At 45.3% G+C, this 18030-nt stretch overlaps 1 protein-coding gene across 2 annotated transcripts in view; it reads left to right on the top strand.

Annotated features, from left to right (window-relative positions):
• Nucleotides 1-18030, top strand: part of Nedd9 (neural precursor cell expressed, developmentally down-regulated 9) — a 179806-nt gene that overhangs the window by 121409 nt on the left and 40367 nt on the right. The window contains exon 1 of one of the 2 annotated variants that reach the window (XM_047557339.1): nucleotides 12068-12212. The exons of the other annotated variant lie outside the window; for it this stretch is intronic. Within the exon in view, the coding sequence (XP_047413295.1) occupies nucleotides 12201-12212 (12 nt within the window). The 5' untranslated portion in view covers nucleotides 12068-12200. Of the gene's footprint in view, nucleotides 1-12067; nucleotides 12213-18030 lie in introns of those variants that run through there. 2 annotated transcript variants of the gene reach the window in all.

Raw genomic sequence — 18030 nt, 5'->3', positions numbered from 1 at the left:
GTCTCCATCCTGTTTCTCAGTAGCCCAAACAATGCTCAGTGCCGTCCTCCCTTCCTCTCCTCTCACACACAATTTCACCGTGTGGTTTGAAACCTAAGTCACGCTGGATGCTCAATACTACATGTTGACTGAGTACCTGTAATCTAAAAGATCTTCTCTAAGGATCCACAAGGAGGGCAAATGAACAAGGTGCACTCTTCTCCTTCCAGGAGAATACTTCCTGGTAGCAGGTTAGCTGGAAACTGAAGTTCTAAGTGAAAGACACCTGACTTAAATGAGGTGAGGCAGAGAAGTATGTTTATTGCCTTAGGGTGGACTGCAGGCATGGCTGGATCCAGAGGCACAGTACCAGAACCAGGATTCTCTCCATCCCTCTACTCTAAATGTCTCTGCTTCTTTTCATATGTGGACTCATTCTTTCTTGCTATAGATGCTTTCTATGAAGAGGAAAAGATGTTCTTGGCTGAATGTGTTTCTAGTCTAAGATCCAAAGAGGAGCAGGGCTGTCTCTCTTTCCCAGGCTTCATATAACAATCTCAAAAAAAGGTCTCAGACTGACTGTCTCTGAGTCACATGCCAAGTTCTTCGATCAATCACTGTGGACAGGGGGGTGCATTTTATGGCCAACCAAGTCTGAGTGGCCACTGGGACTCAGTGGATGAATGGAATTCAAGGGATTGGTGCCATAAATATCAGGGGTATGGAATTGACATAGCTTGGCAGCTGATTGGATGTGGGAAGTAGGAGATAGAAAGATCAGACTTTAAATCTAGGTACCCAGGACAATGGTAGCGTCAAAACTAGAAACAATAGTTTGAAGCAGATGCTGTTCAAGGAGCCTTTACATGTGTGTTAGAGTTCTCCAGAGAAACCGAATCAGCAGGGTGTGTGTGTGTGTGTGTGGTGTGTGTGCATGCCCACATGTGTGTTGTGTTAGTAAGCTTTCCATTACTATAAGAAAGTACCTGAGATAATTAACTTGATACAAGAAAGGTTGATCTTGACTCACACTTTGGGAGGTTTCAGTCTAGAGCCTCCGTTGCTTTAGGGACCATGGTGAGGTCACACATCATGAAAGGAACACACGATAGAGGAAGCTGCTCACCTCATGGTCAGTACACAAAAGAGAGAGAAGAGATCAGCGTCTCACAATCCCCTTCCATGACCTAACTTCCTCCCATGAGGCCTCTCATCCTAAAGATGGCGTCATCTCCCAAGAGCTCCGTGGGCTGGGAGCCAAGCCTTTAACACATGGGCCTTTGGGGGACACTTATCCAAATCTTAGCAGTGTGTGTGTGTGTGTGTGTGTGTGTGCACGCACACGCACACGGGCATGCATGTGTATGTGGAGAAAGAGAGATTTGTTTCCAGGACTTGGCTCACAAATTCAAATTCTGCTGAGTAGGCACAGGCTATGATCAGTCCTGAGCAGGATTCCTTCTTCCTCAAGAAGCTCAGTCTCTTCTCTCTTAAGGTCTTCGACTGATTGGATGAGGCCCACCAGCATTACAAAAAGCCATTTGCTTTACTCAGGCTACTGATGTAAATGTTAATCTCATCTAAAAAAAATCTCTTCATAGCCAGGCCTAGACTACATACCCTGGCACCAGAGCCTAGCCAAATTGACACATGAAATTAACCATCATGACCCATGAATGAAAAGACCTTGGAACCTCTGGGTGAAGCCAGATCTGAAGCAGCTTGAAACCTGGAACCCAAGTCTTGAGATGTGATTGTCGTCAGTGTAGAAGCCGCTGGAGAGGATGTGATAGAGAAAGGAGAAAATACAGAAGTTAAATGCTGAGGAGGGAAACCAAGGGAAAGCCTGCCTGAAAAGAAGACTGGAAAACATGGGTCTAGAAGGGGACGGGAGGCACCCGCTGAAGGAGGGGCCATGGGGAGCGAGGGGCGAGCACAGGAGCTGGCAGGAGGAGAGGAGCCCCAGCTTTGGCATTGGAGGCATGGAGCTTCTTGAAATGTGACATGCGCGCCCACACCGGGCCACACGCGGGACAGACCCACAGTGAAGTGAGTGTCAGGCACTCGTTTCACATTCATTCAGCGTCGTCATCGTCCCCAAAGCGTGGGATTTGTAAGTCTTTCCTAACATCAGCTTAAACCCTAGCACTGCGGCCGCTGGCTCGGCTGGTTGTGGGAGAGAGGCAGAGGCACAGGATGGAGAGGAGACCCAGTCTTGGGACCATTCCTCCTCTGACCTCCGCCAACGAGAAAGAGAGAGGGCTTGGTCAGCGCCAGGGAAGGAGAGATGACAAAGGAGAGACCCCGAAGCCCCGGGGACTGTACCCACCACCAGGGTTCACCCGTTACGCAATGTGAAAATCCAGAGAATTTACAGGCCTCACTTGGCAGCAAGACCTGGCCGACTGGCCCGAGGTGACGTGCTTTTGTCATTTGTCCCACTTGGTAAGACTCCGTACATTTGACTGCCGGGTCATGAATGAATCTGCTGCGGGAGGCAGACCCAGATTCCACGGGAGCGTTTTGCAATACGTGGGATATCCTCTGAATCTCTTCCATGGTCTGAAGCATTCCAAATATCTCCTTTCATCTGGCTCCCAGGGATTTAAAAAAGGAGCGAGAAATCTGTAGTTAGGACCAGAAAGACTTGAACTTACTTGCTCAGGGTGTGAAAGCGTAGAGGTAGAGGAGAAAGGGAAGATTAGAGACTTGCGAGAGAAGAAGAGAAACAGAGGTGCCGGGATCAGGAGGAGGGACTATTTTTCCAGTGACCAGACCCATCCAGGTGGTGGCATTGGAACGTGGTGGCATTGGAACGTGCTGCCGGGGCTCTGGATCCGTGGGTACTCTCGTGCTTGGATCGAATCCATTGCCCATTAGACACACTTGGAGGGGGAAAATTGCCTCTGTGGTAGACACATGCAGACTTTGTTCTCGTGACTCCATGAACAGTTCAGTGTAACAACTGTGCACACCCCATTTACATTGTGCAGGAGGAGAGGAATCTAGAGATGATTTAGAGTTCACGGGAGGATCTGCCTAGCTTCAGCACAGATACGATTTCACATCAGGGTCTCCAGCATCCATGTGAGGTCCTAGAACCCATCTCCCATGAATGCGAAGGGCCAACTTGGGAGAGTGACATGGTGATGGCAAACCTGAAAAGCTGTGTTCTCCGTGTTCCAGGGTCAGCAAGGACGTGGCCCGGCTTCTTGCTGCTACACTCTGCCCTTGCTAAGACCAGAAGCAAGCCTAGTACATGAGTCACAAGAACCACAGGCACTGAACTTCAGAAAACCCTTGCAACACGCCCTCATCTACATCTTCAAGTCTGAAATCACAGGGTGTCAAGACTTGAGCAAATTAAGGGAACGTATACTTAACATCTGAAAACCTCAGCGGTGGAGTGAGCAGGAACGTGCGTCTTGGGCGTCCTCATTAGCCAGGCATTTCATACGAGGAGGAGAAAACACCCTCCATTTCTCAGCATCAGTGGGCAGAAAGGAATGTGGCGACCACACTCCACCCGGCAGGCCGGGGGTGGACACCGGTGTCCTCCCCCCACCACCCAGTCCCAAGCCCAGGCTGGAAAGGCATTCTTTCAGCAGACCAAATAAAAGATTGCTGATAGCTGGAGCGCTCCGTTTGCTTTCTAAAATCAACCAAACTCTTCAAAAGTTTGACAGGAACCGTGCAGGGTGTGCTGGGCCCCCCACCACATTCCTCTCCTCTTGCCCCCCTCCAGCAGGCCCCCCATGGCTTGGATTCCTTCTTCTCACTCATCAGCGCCAGCTGGCGGCAGCCTGGGCTGGTCAGAGAGGCCCAAGGCTTTAAGCAGGCCTGCGTGATGTTTGCAGCCCAGGAGGGAAGAGGCCTTCTTTGAGGACTGGATTGGTTGGGCTCTCTTAGGGCACAAGAGGGAAAAATGTATGCCCAAGCCCTAAAGAAATGGTCCACCCTGTGCCTCTAGGAAAGTGGCCATTTGGTGACCACGTCCCTGTTCTATCTCATCTCTGCCCCAGGAGTCACACTGGATGCCAGATGTGGACGATGACTTTCAGCCATCAGCGATGGCAAATGACAGGAGTAAACCAGAAGCAGAACCTCCAGCCCCATCCGGGAATCTGGACCCTCAGTTCATAGCCTGTTCTGCGTAGCCGGCAATAGGCCAGAGAGGGAGGGAGGGAGGGAGCTGGGAAGTCTCCTCACGGCCGCACGTGCCATGCCATGTCGGATGATGGCATTGGGTCTTGCCTATCACGTCATTTCATCTGCAGAGTGGCAATCCGAATACAAGGGGACGTCAGGAAGACTTTTCAAATGTAAGAATGTGTAAAAGAAGAATTTGCAAAGCTAAATCTATATGAAGGGTTAGCAAGAAGCAGACACGGGGGCCTTGGTCCCTTCTCATCTTGGTGAGTTTTCTGCACCTGTTTATTATTGTGTTGGGCAGAGATCAGCCTCCACACAGTCGTGGGATTCCTGGGTATTTGCTTGGCAGATCACCTTGACCCTTTGTAAAAATTCACAGTCTAAAGCTTCTACCAGCAGAAGTGGTTTCCATGACAGCTTCATGTAACAAGTTGTTTATTTGGACAAACTAAAGCATGCAATACAGAGCTCCTCCCAGCAAGAGAAGACAGCAGGCACGATTTTACTATTAAAACTCCTCTGTTCCACGTAACCCTGGACCTTTGCCTGGCTGGATAGACACCAATGGCAAATATGCAAACCTTTGCACGTGTATGGAAATGAACAACCCTACATCTTTATTATGTGTTGCTAATTTTCCTCATAATTTCACCCCAAAGCGAATTCCTCCAAATCTTTTTCAAAGAAAGAAATACTGAATACTAAAAGGAATTTCACATGGCTTATCAGCTTTCACTAGACTTGAGTGAATAGTTCTGGGGGGGGTAGCCTTTGAGTATTCCAAAGCTAAAATAACACTAAACAAAACTTGACAGTCACACAGGTTTTCAAAAGGCAAGTCAAGGTATCGCCCGTCGTCTGCCCCCTTCCAGCGGGCTACCTGGGTTTGTGGACGCCTGGACGTGACGTTGTGGGACCTCCTGCATTCTTTCCTGGTTTATCAGGACTGAGAGGGGCCCAGGACACTCCATTTCAGCACTCCACCCTCGGGTAACTAAAAAGCAACCTCAAGGAATCCAACATGAAGGACGCAGCTGCCAGAATTGAGGCAGGCGGTAGGTTGGGTGGAGTTTTTAAAGGACTGTACAGTGCCGCACTGCTTAAGTTTGTGAGTCTTAAGGGGCAGTGGGACCCCACCACGTCTCACAGTGTGGTACCCGCTGTGTCATGCACTGATCCAGAGGCTCTAGAGTAGCCATTTCCATTCTTTGACGTTTAGCGACCCACCAGGTCCCAGGTGGCTTGTCCCTGAGAGAGAACAAAGAAACAAGGAGGAATCGAATCAGAAGCAAGGTAGGGGCCAAGAGCCAACAAGCCTGTTTGGTAAACACCACCCTCTATCTGCAGAAACACTGTTTAAAAATATTGCCTGACCAACTCTTGCACAAAATGTAATCTCTTCCCAGGACACGGTTGCCAACAGAGGAAGTGGAGGTGAGGTCTCCTGTGTCAAAATATTAGTGGGGGAAAAGTGAGCGAAGTTTCCAGCCCTCAGTCAAGAAAAAAGGAAAAACTCAAAGCTAAAGACTGTCCTTGGAGCTTTGCTCTAATAGCATACTCTCATTTATTCCAAGACCTTGCCCAGTGCGACAGATAGGAGAGGCTATTGCCTGGAAGTGACAGGAGCTCTTTCCTTCGCCTGCTGGGAAGTGACTTATTTGTGTTTTTCATTTTTCTCCCTGTTGAATTCCATGAAGACTGTGTATAGGGCTTCAAGAGATTCATGGGTGCAGAAGGGGAGACCGCAGACAGGACAGGATCCTCCCTCTGTGGCTTTCAATCTCATTGCAGAGGAGATGCTCATGAATGAACCACAGAAGGCAGTAACTAGGCACTCAATGGTGAGCTGAAGGCCCCTGTGGACTATGGATCCCACAAGGCCCTTTTCAAATGAGTGGAGTTCAAGGCCTCACACTCAGCCCGCTGAATCCCACGTGCAGGGCAGAAGACGAGGCGATCATGGCTGCTTCTCAGGTGAAGCTGGATTGCGGGAGCACTAACCGTGGCCGTGGGCCATGGGAAAGTCCAGAGCACAGAGGAGGATGTCAGAAGGTGAGAGCGAGGATGGAGAGGCTTTCTAGGAAACATTTCATGAAGGAGACGAGCTATAAGCTGGGGGCGAGATGGGGGCGGAGGTAAGAAGAAAGATGAGTGAGGAAGCAAGCTGGAGAGTGTGTTCACGTTCAATGAACCAGCTGGCTTCAGAGCTTGGGAGCAATGCCTGCATCTAGCTAGGCCCAGGTCCACTTGTGGGAGACTCAACCCTAGGGAACTGACAAACGGGGCCTCAGAGAAGGAAGTGCATCCTGAGGAAACCCAGCAGGTGCCAAGAGACTTGGGAATGAGAAAGGCTGAGTTTATCAGCGAGATCATTCGTCCTTTGGTTTTTTGAGATTGGCTTATCTCACTTAGCATGATATTCTCCAATTTCATCCATTTGCCTGCAAATGCCATAATTTTATCATTCTTTACAAACAGAGAAACAACATGTATCCCATTTGTTTACAATAAAAATAAAAAAAAAAAAAAAAGAAAGGCTGGGTTTATATACCGGACCTGTGGCGCATCTGCCCGTGACTTTGCACGTGCCACAGAACTTCTATGACCTACTCTGTAGGATTGGTACATGAGGTGACTATTAAATGAAATCATGTTTGCAAATATCTAGTCCAGGGCCTGGCACCTGGGAGGGTTTCTATCAAGGGTGAATAAACCCATATGGAATTGGAGAAAATTCTCACTGGCTGCTTTGTTTGAGAGATTTCTGAAAACTTGTGAGAGAATAGAGAAGTTGCTGCCTCCAATTATTTTTTAAATAATTTTGCAATATGTAGATTGCTTTTTAAAAATTAATACCAAACTAGACATGGTAAAACATGGTCCTAGCATGCTTAGCTTTTTTAGATGTGGGCTTGTTTCCTCTGCTATTCATTCAGCTGTTAAACCGTCCCTCTGTGGATGTGGAAGGATCTATACTTTAATTTGAACTCAGTCCAGATATAATTTGCGTTATTCTAGAACAAAAGTTGGCACATTTTCTTCTGTAGAGGGTCAGATCATATTTTTTGGTTTTGTGGGTTTTGCCATTTCTGAGGCAACCACTCAAATTTGCCATTACAGTACAGAAGACAATATGTAAATGAATAGGTGTGACTTTATCCCAATAAGCTTTATTTGTAGCTGGGAGTAGTGGCGCACACCGGTAATCCCAATGACTCAGGAGGCTGAGGCAGGAGTATTGCAAGTTCAAGGCCTCGGCAACTTAGACAGACCCTGTCTCAAAATAAAATTAAAAATTGAGCTGGGGACGTAGCTCAGTGGTACAGTACCCCTAGGTTCAATCACCAGTACCTGAGCAAACAAACGAACTTTATAGACACAGAAATTTGAATTTCAAATAATTTTCACTTCTCAGGAATTATTCTTCTTCTGGATTTTCTCCTTCCAACCATTTAAAAATGTAAAATCTGTTCTTAACTCATGGATACAGAAACTGGCAATAGGCCCTGTGTTGATTCTGAAGGATGCATCCTAGGTCCATTTGGGTAATAAATGTTACCTGCACAGTTTCCCATAAACTCATGTCTTTTCCTCATTCCCTTCCTGGACACTAAGCAGAACTCAGGGTCAACATATGTTCTTTGGATGAGGATATAGCAGCTCAGTGATGAAGTGCTTGCCTAGTACTTGCTAGGCCCTGGGTCCAAACCCCAGTACCATAAACAAACAAACAAGTGGGTTCTTGGAAGTTCCATTTATCTTCTTATTCATCCAGCAAACACTTAAGCATCTGTAAGGTGTAGGGGGACCCAGCCACCAAGGAGACATCACCCCAGCCCCCTGGAGCATGCCTGCACCCAAGCCGGGGAGACAGACATCAACAAATCAACAAATCATGATCTGATGTGTAAAAGCCCTCATAATGGAGCCGTGTTCTGAGCACAATGGTGGCATAGTAAAGGGAGGGAGGAATTAGCTCTGAAAGGGCGAGGTGGGCAGGGTGGGGGTGTTGACAAAGATACACAAAAGCCTTAGTGTTGGCCTTGCTCAGAGCAGAAGGCCGGAGCTGGGGCACTCAAGGCAGCGGGACCCATCTGTGCAAATTCAGGACAGTACAAACCTGTCCTGGAATCTGTGTGTCCCCCACACCCAGCCCCATGTGGCTAGAGGGTGGGACAAGAGGACGGAGGAGGTAAGATGAGGCCAGAAAGGGAGGTGGGGCTCAGAGGACAGTCCATTAAAGTGTCGCTAGAGGGTTTGAAACATGATGTGCTGTTTATAATAACATGATCCACTCAGGCTCCAGGGATTAAGCAGGTAGAGATGTGGAACACAGATGGGGACAGGAGTCATTTGGGGTGGGGAAACTAAGAAGAGATCATTAGAATAGCTCAGAAAGAGATTCAAGAGACCAAGCTAATTCCTCTCGATTCAAGCTGGTGGTGGGTGCATGCAAGGATCCCCACCTCCCTGAGCCCCAGCTTCATCCCCAGTGAGAGACTGGACTAGATGAGTTCCAAGGTTGCTCGCCACCCGTGCTTGCAAGCTCTGGGTCTGTGACTTTGCCCTTAGAGAACAACCATGTGGGCTTCTTCTGAGCTGTGGACTGAAGCATCTCCTCCTTCTAGCATTCTCTTGATTTTGTTCTGGATTCCTGCCAATGCACAATGGCAGCTGGAAAGTCACTTGGATGGCTGGGGTTCACCTCCCTCGCTCCTGCCTACAGGAGCTGGTCTGGGGAGACAGAGGCCCTGGCAGACAAGCAGAGGGCAAGGCTGACGGGCAGATACACCCACTAAGGACAGCGCTGGAGAGCACAGGAGTGGGGTCCGAGTGCCTGTGGCAGACACCAATTACACAGTCCGGTTTAAACTTCACTGTAACGCCCAACAGCTCAGACCACAGATTTATTGAGAGACCTGTGTTTCCCCAAAGAGTTTTAAGAAACACACTGAATGACAGTAATGAAGTAACAACTATCTGCTTTGCTTAAGTCACATTAAAACCAGAGCTCAGCGTTTGAGCTAATAGCCTGCTGTCCTTGAGTGTTTAAACAAAGGGTGAAAACAGAGAAAGAGATCATTCCCTACTCAAAACACGCCGATGGCTTCCTGTCACGTTCAGGAAAAAATCCAAGCTACTTTCCACCTACTTCTCCACAGCCGTTTTCTCCATCTGTCCCATACGTATAGGCCACGTTCACCACACCCGGCTGCTCGCTATCCTTAAAACATGCCCCCAACACGCCCTGTCCATAGGTCACTTCTATCTGGAATATTCTCCTCCCAGATCTGTGAGTGGTGAGATCCTCATTTTATTCACATTTCTGATTAAATATCTGCTCTTTAGAGGGGTTTCCCTGTTCACTACATCCACGAGAACACACACACACACACACACACACACACACACACGTCTGTTTTCCTCTAGCAATTTTTCCTGCTTCATTTTTCTTCATAGTATTTGCCTCTGCAAATTGTATTGTACATTTACTTTTTACTTTCCTCTACTTTCACCTCTAAGCTCCACACGAGAGCAGAAATTATGCCTATCTGGGATGCCATCATCTCCTTCCCACCTAGAAAGGTACCTGATGGTTGGTGCCCAAGTAATATTTGTTAAAATTAGAACTCTACCTATAAAAGGACCACACACAGATGCGGGGCTCCTCCACCTGTTCATGAATGCCTGCCACACTTACAATACCAACAGCAGCCTAATGTTAGGAATCATATGATTAGTACGATTAAATATGAATGCTAGTTACATAATATACTATAACAACAATGTCACATGACAACAGAATAATACAAAATTAATATTAATATTAAAATAATAAAAGAGTAATAACAAGCAACTGTTGATTAAGGTCTTTCAAGTATTATTGGCTATTCATTTCTATTCACATTATTTCCTTTAAATCTCATTATAACCTTAGAGGGAGGTACTATTATTCTTTCTGTTTTACACTTAAGAGAAAATGAAGAAGTTGAGAAATCTGTTGAGATTCCAAAATGAGTTAACCTGATTCCAATAACCTTGTGTTTTCCTTTATGCAACTAACTATACACCAACCTATACCACAGTGTCTTACTGTATAGGAGAGAAACAGGAAAACCAGGAAGTCACTTGGTAGGAATCAAGTTTTCTATGCTAGAGAATGAGATTACTAAAAGTCCTAGTGTGGGCTTTGGGACACTGTTTTGAAACATTACAATGGGGTGGGATAGTTGGTGTTCCCTTACTCAGTGGTACTCATCAAACAAAACAGAAAGAGGATTCAGCTTGACCACTTAGGAGGCCAAAGGAATGTTATCTAGATCTCCTGGAAGCCCAAGACTCATCTTACAGATAGAAAGGTCTTTGACTCAAAGTCCTCCCTTATCCAAGCAGACACCAAAAACAACTTCCTGCAAATTAGTGAAGATCCTTGCAATACTGCTTCCTAATTTGTGTTCAGAAAGAAATTGCAAAGTCACTCAGGCTTATATTTGCTTTAATGTCAAATAAGAAAAAAGCAAGCCCTAGAGGAAGCCAGAACAGGTGTGTCAACCTCATTATGACTGCCAGAGTGTCATGTCCAGTGAATAGGTGCCACGTTAAACTGTGGCCACCACTGCACTGTCCCTGTGCACAAATCTCTTTCAAAGGACAGTTGTTCCCTGTTCCTTTTGTTTAGATCATAAAAGTAGAGTTTTAATACTTTGGGAATTTGGAGAGGAAAAAAAAAACAAGCTGATTCTTATCCAACTCAGTCAGGAAAACTAAAAATAAAGGTTGATTTTCCATCTAAATACTATGGTCTGCTTAGGGTTGATCCAATCCAGGGACAGATATGCTTGGGGTTGATCCCATCCAGGGACAGATATCATTTGGATTCACAAAGTCTCCATCCTGAGGCCCATGGAGAAGGGTCTTTCACCTCATGGAAGGGGACCATTTCTGTCCTGTCCTGGCAAATCACTTGCTGTGCTTCACTGGAGAGAGGTCTTTTTAACCAGGGAGGCTTTTGTGTTGTTTCCCCGGATAATAAGTGTTGCTGGGTTAATGGGTCATTTGGGGAGAGAGGTCAGAAGGAAAAATCCCCAACGTTCAAAGCTGGAGCTAGTGGTGCTGGCCATCAAAGAACACAGAGCTCAGTGGACGGTGATGATGTATAGGGCGTGCACTCACCCGCCCCATCCCAGGGGTCACATCTAACCTTTATCCTCTGCAAAGACAGCGAAGGTCGCTCAATGTGTCTGACACTTAACTCTGGGAGGTCTGAAGAGAAGCTGTCCAGGGAACCCCTGGTGCCTGTGCTAGGGAGTTCCTTCTCACTGAGGGAGAATTGTATTCCAGCTCCTTGCAGACTGACGTTGCAAAGTACTTTGAACATTGAAAAGAACAAAAAAAGCAAACAGCCACAGAAAAGGGAGGGGGAAGGGGAAAGAGAAAGAGACAGCGATATCAGCAGGGGTGGTTAGTAAAAAGGGGCCTGGAGACAGAAAACCTTTTGTTCCCAGAGTTCGTTTCATGTAGAGATTGCGAGGTGAATGGCTTTGAAATGAAATGGGTTTATGAACTAGTTGCTAGGTCACAGGAAGCGCGACTGTCAGACCGCTTTGTGCATTCGGATTCTTTAATAGTTAGGTTAATCTTAAAAGGAATGTGTCCCCTTTCCTGCTTTCTCTTTCTTTTCCGTTTAAAAATTTTTTATTTTGTATGTGGAGAGGGATGCAGAAGTTCGGGACGGGTCCCCACTTTCTATTTTCCACCCGTCTTGATCTTGTAGAAAGAAATGATCACATTACAAGTCCTTTGTCGGGAGTTTTTCACAAGTTAAAGGTAGGCGGGGCGTAGGCGGTACCTCCCCTACTAGCCAATAGTGGGGAGGTATGCAAATGAGTCTGTGATCTGCTTGCCTCAATCAAAACAGTGCGCTCAGACGCTGGGGAAGGCGCGCGGCGACTCTACTCGGGGATCCTTCTCATTTGTCTCTAGCACTGCGCTCAATGGAGGGGCGGACACTCCAATGCTCAATGCTGTCTAACTAGAGTAGGAAAAGGGCTCCATTCAACGCTGCCGAAATGAAGTATAAGGTAAGAGTTCCTTTTTACTTAACGTTTCTTTGGACGTTGGAGGCTATGCCTGAATGTACGTGCATGATTCTCACTGTGACAGCTTTTCTGCCCGGACCACATCTCTGCCTGGGAGGGTTCTGAGCTGGGTCTCAGCCACGCAGGTTGGCAAGCAAGCAGAGACTCGGGTCTTTGAGACTCACGCCGGCAGTGCACAGTCCATCCCAGTCTTGCCGCTCTGAGAGTTGCGGGAGGGGGTGGAAATGACGTGGTGAGAAGTTAGACAGAGCCGCTTGCCAGCAGCCACTGCAGATTAGAGGGTGTCTCGCTGAATCGCAGCGCGCATTAGCTCAAGTCTCAGCAGCTCCCGGCGGCCTGCCTTCGCTGCCCTGGGGAGCCCTAGTAAGAGGAATCAGAACTGCTGAGTCTCTTCAACTGATTCTTAAAGCGAGGTTTTTCAGCCTTTGCCTTAAACATTTGAACTGAGAAGTAGTTTGCCATACGTACTTCTGGTGGAAGAAATTAAAAGCCCAGATACTATTATATGACTGATGATGGAGAATTCTGACATCCTTAGATGGTATTGGATGTAAGAATAAATAAGTATTAGTCATTTCTCGGGAACACTTTTTGGGGGGGGTTGAAAAGGCAGAGAGACTCCAGCCAACTTATCGTGTCTGAAACTTGGAGTGTCATAGTCATAATACTTTAGGCATTATTTTCCAGTGTGTTTGCATCACGGTTTGTGTGTTCATTCTTGGGAAAAAAAAATTAGGACTTGCTCAGCATATTCCTTCTAAGGAAGCAAGCAACTTCCAGGGAACCCAATACAGTAGCAGGAGATTGCAATGAATTGAGCATAAATTCTTCTCTTTTTCTTTTGAATGATGAACAGATATGAGTCCTAGTGCTTTTAAACAGTGCTGTTATTAAAATGAATTTTATAAAAGTGGCTATGCGTTTGTATTGACAATTTGTAATAGCTCGTCTTCTGGATTATGCTAGCTGTGGGTTATTTTGCTTTCTTTCAATATTATCTAGCTTCTGGTCCATCCTTTCTTGATGTAAGGTTGTAAATACCTGCTCTAGCTAACAGCCACTGGCTAACCTCAGTGATAAATCTTTTGTTCAATAGCTGTAAATCTTGTTCAAAAGCTCTAAATCTAAATGCCAAAACATCATTACTGTGATGCCTGTGTTATAGCTCTTGAAAAGGTTACAACTGTCTGAAGACACAGGTATCAGCTATCCTGATACTATTAGCTTTCCATTATCTGCATCAGTAGGGAAGATCAGGGGAGAGGATGATCCTGAGGACTGCTAATATTTGTCTTCAGGGTGCAAACAGAACAAATCCTTCTACCTGGCAGGCAAGTTCTCTTTCTTGAACTTCTTTACTCCATCTTTCCAGAGTTTCCTTACTTAGAGCGGTGATAGGACTAGATGTTATTCAACCTGGAGTGATTTTTGACTCTTCCTCTCCCTGTTGCTGAATAAAAATGGGCTTGCAGAAAAAAGAGAAGTTGTGTTCATGTATTTATTATTGGAAAGTTAAATGACTGAAATTAATTTCAAGTGCTGTATTCTAGAAGGTGACAAAAGTGATAGTCTAAAGTCACTTTTATTCAGTGACCTCATCATGTTTACCTTTACTCTTTACAAAAAGAAAATATCGTGGTGATCGATGATGTAAATTGGAACTGGCTTTCCTGGGGAACATTGGAGTCTTTGCTGGTTCTTACCCATGTTGGACACTCTGCCAAATACAAATAAAACTACATTTTAGTAGAGAGATTGTCATATTTAACTCTCCCCATAACTCAATGAAGCATTCTTTTTACATGTACTTTAAATGTGGAAATTTGAAGTGGCACAGAGAGGCTAAGTAATTTATCCAGTGGCATACTGCTGGTGGGCATTGGATTTGAACTGTGACAATCTGGCTTCAGAACTCATGATTTATCCACTATTAAGAGAAGGAGCCATCTTTGGCCTCCACAAAACATCCTTCTGACTAGTGTTGTCTTCTCCCAGAAAGTTCAAGATGATTTCATCCCTAGTATTCCTATTCTATTTTTTCAGACAGTAACTCTACAAAACAAAGTGAAATGCATGTTTGGCAGTTAATTAATTTGAGCAACTCAGATAATAAACCCAGATAATTATGAGATTGTAAAATTCAGGAGTCAGGTATTACCTCTTAAACACTATGTTGCTCTATAAACTATACAGACTTAAAAATGTTCGTTGAGAGATTTATAAATAAGGCCCTAAAAGGTGTTTTGCTGTTGTTAACCAGATGATCTGGTTTGGCCACTTCAGGGATCACAACTAGTGAACAACCAACATTCACTTGGTTTGTTCTTAAGATACAGAGCTCCAGGCCCCGCCCACTCCCTGCAGGCCAGCCCCGAGGCCCCGCCCACTTGTCCCCAGAGCTGGAAGGTGCTCAGGAGGCCCTGGCTGCCTGTCTGACTCTAAAGCCCCAGCAATTTTTGTGGCTTTGCCAAATTTCTGAGCCCTTATGCGCCTAAGTAAATTGTAAATTATTTATCTAGTCCGTCGAATAACACATCTATTCTTTAACACATTTTACTGAAGAAAAAGTACAGATGGAATTTACAGTACCATTAAGAAAGCTACAATCTGAACTTCAGATTCTTGTGTTCTGGTTGACTAGGGGCCAGATAGGTCAAGGATAGGAGAAAATGTGTATAATAAAAAGCTTTTTCTTTTCTTTTTCTTTTACAGACTATATTTTGATTCATTGTACACAAATGGGTACATCATTTCCATTCTCTGGTTGTGCACCATGTAGATTCATACCATTCGTGTAATCATCTGTGTACATAGGGTAATGATGTCTGTCTCATTCCACCATTTTTCATATCAATAAAAAGCTTTTGATGGGGAACTTTGACATATTGTTATTTTCTCAAACTAGCCTGAGGAAAAAATGATAGAGGATCTTTAGTATACCCAATAAGGTCACTTATATCCCTTAGAATTCTTAGTTCTTTCTTCACTTTGATATCATGCCTTTAAATTCTTTGTTTTTCTCTAAGTGCTTTATTGCACTCAATCCAAAGTGGCACTCCTGTTACCTCCCACTTCTTTTAAAATCTCACATTAGATCAATGCATGTAAAAGCACCAGAAGACATTTTGAAAAATATTAACTTCATCATTGATGTATTTATTTACTTAGCAAACCCATTTTCAGAGCTCAATGACTTACATAGAGACGAAAGTCTTTGTAGAACTGTAGGTGTTCTGGTAATACCAAATTTAGCAAGTTGCAGTGTGTAACATACCAGGAATTCCTTTAGCATCCTTTTCTTGCTGGAATACATTTCAGTTCTGTTCCCAGAATTTTTCAGTGGCTTCCTATCTTCCCCCACCCCCTGTCTTCTACTTCTCAAGTTCCTTTGCAAATTCCCTCCCCCTTGGGGTCTTTGTAACATTTCTCTTTTTCTCCTTCAAGCCTTTCCTTTGCTTCTCTGATACCAGACTTCTGCAGGCCCACCTCCCCACCCACACGGATATGCCCTTTATGTGGACCTCATCTTGCCCTCTCCTTGGACTCTGCTATGGGAAATCCTGTTCCCACACCGTTCCCATTCATTGACCCCGGGACCTGTGTGTACGTGACTTGAGTGGCTTGTCACTTCCTTCTAATAAAGTCTCCTCATTTATCCCCTGTATAAAGCGATTAAAAGCCTACACCTTTGTCTCCTGGATTGTACTACATAATCTCTTAAATAGGCTTTATGTTTTTTACCTTTGCCCTACTCTGTTGGCAATACCTTACTTATTAACCCCTTTCATCATATCACTACCTAAAGGATACCTGTAACTAACTCAGGTTGCCTGCTGGGCTGTCTCATTTTAAGTCAACCACATTGTCCTTTAATTGTATGTAGAGGCAGATTGACAGAAAAGTCCTTGAATTTGAAGTGTGATCTAGGATTATTTAAGCCTCAAAGGGGTGGGGACTTAATTTTATATGCTCTGTGTTAGAGAAAAGATAAAGTGTGGGCTTTGGAGAAAGGTGTTTGCTTCTTGTGGCTTAAAGCTCTGTGACCTTGGGCAAGTTAGGCTGATGGCCTCAGTTTTACCTGTAAAACAGGGGTAACAGGAACAGCCTCTTACTATTGTTCTAAGGCCTGAGATAATAAGTGAATGCAAAATTCACATGGTGGCGTCAGGTAATCAGGCCATGCCAGCCAGCTCAGCTGTCCTCAGACAATAATAAATGCTTCTTAGAGGTTGGGAGAGTAGTGTGGACTTGGTGGCAGGATTATGTCCACATCCTGGTCACTAGGCTCAGGTAGTTGAGGATTGTTGACTGTGCCCCGCACAGATTGTTGACTGGATGTGCATTGTGGAAAGGCAGATGGCAGATGCGGAGCCTCAGGGCATGCCTGTGGCCCGTGGCCCCCTTCCTAACACACCGTTGACTTGGTTACTTCATTGTTGCTAATAAGACCTGATATTCCTGAAATTACAGGCCCTTGCTCATAATGGGTACTCAGCAAATATTAAATTCAGTGCTGAAGCACATAAAGTATACACACAAATAGCCAGGTAAATAGCCACTTAGAAGGGTTCTAACACCATATGACACAGTAGAAAGAAAAAAGGTTTTGTTTCAAAGCCCACTTTTGTTTCTTTCGAACAACATCACTTTCAGCGAGCTACTTCAGACTTCCATTTCCTTACTAATAAATAGGAGTAATGACGCCTGTCTTACTAGATATTTAATATATAACAAGTCAACAGTTTCTAGCACATAGTAGTCCTTTGACAAATGGCAGATATTATGTGATGTTATAAACCACACACACACACACACACACACACACACACAGATATAGTGATGGCTTGTGACAGCAGCTTTTCATGGTCACCGAGATGACCAGGAGCCGCTGATCATGCAGGTATCCATAGATAGATAGATAGATACATACATACATATACAGATATGCAGGCATATAAATATGGAAGCATTATATAGCTACAGGTTTCAGAGGGAGCCTTCACTAGAATTGTTCACCATGACAAAAATATCAGTGAGGAAAAGAGATAGTCATCCGTTTTAGAGAAGCAGAGGTACCGTACCAGGAGGATGCGTTGGGAGGTGCAGGAGAGATCCAGGGTAAACTCTGCCCCCAGCCTACTGCAGTCAGAGTGACGTCAATGTAAAGAAAGAGGTCTCAAATCTCTATTTTTAGATCACTTTAGGGTTAGAAAGAAACCTAGACAAATTGGTTTGGAATGCCAGCGTCCTAGACCTCCGCACTCCTCGGCAGTAACATATAGCCTTAATTACCAGCTCTCCCTGCCAAGACAAACGCAGCAGGGCCGTTGGGAAGAAATACAATATTTCCAACTTAAAATGCCAGAGTATAGCTGCCGGTTTCCTAGGCAATAGATGATGGCGAAGAGCAGGGGTCTGGAAAGAAGACAAAAACCCAAAGCCCTGTTTATACTTTGTCAACCCCATCGCCTCGCATCTTATTTATTCTGAACATTCCAGGCATCTCCCTGTGGTGATTCTTACTGGCTAATGAGGACTCTCCTCGCTGGGGAACACCACAGCCTGGCTGCAGATTCCTCCTGAGGAATCTTCATCTTAAGATCAATGGCCCTATGGGTGACCTTACCATCCCCAGCTGGAAAGGGCGAATCTTTCGGAAGGCACTTTAGTAAACAGGCAATCTAGGTGCATCGAGGTATATCACTGGATAAAGGTGGAACTGGCACCAGAACTCATGGATGGTGACGTTGTGTGACAGCTTTGTGGATGGCCGAGGTGACAAGTGGGGGCAGGTGATCAT

This window comes from Sciurus carolinensis, chromosome 7, assembly GCF_902686445.1.
Source record: "Sciurus carolinensis chromosome 7, mSciCar1.2, whole genome shotgun sequence".
Lineage (NCBI taxonomy): Eukaryota > Metazoa > Chordata > Mammalia > Rodentia > Sciuridae > Sciurus > Sciurus carolinensis.
The sequence above is the reverse complement of the archived record's forward strand: the minus strand, read 5'-3'. Positions and strand labels throughout refer to the sequence as shown.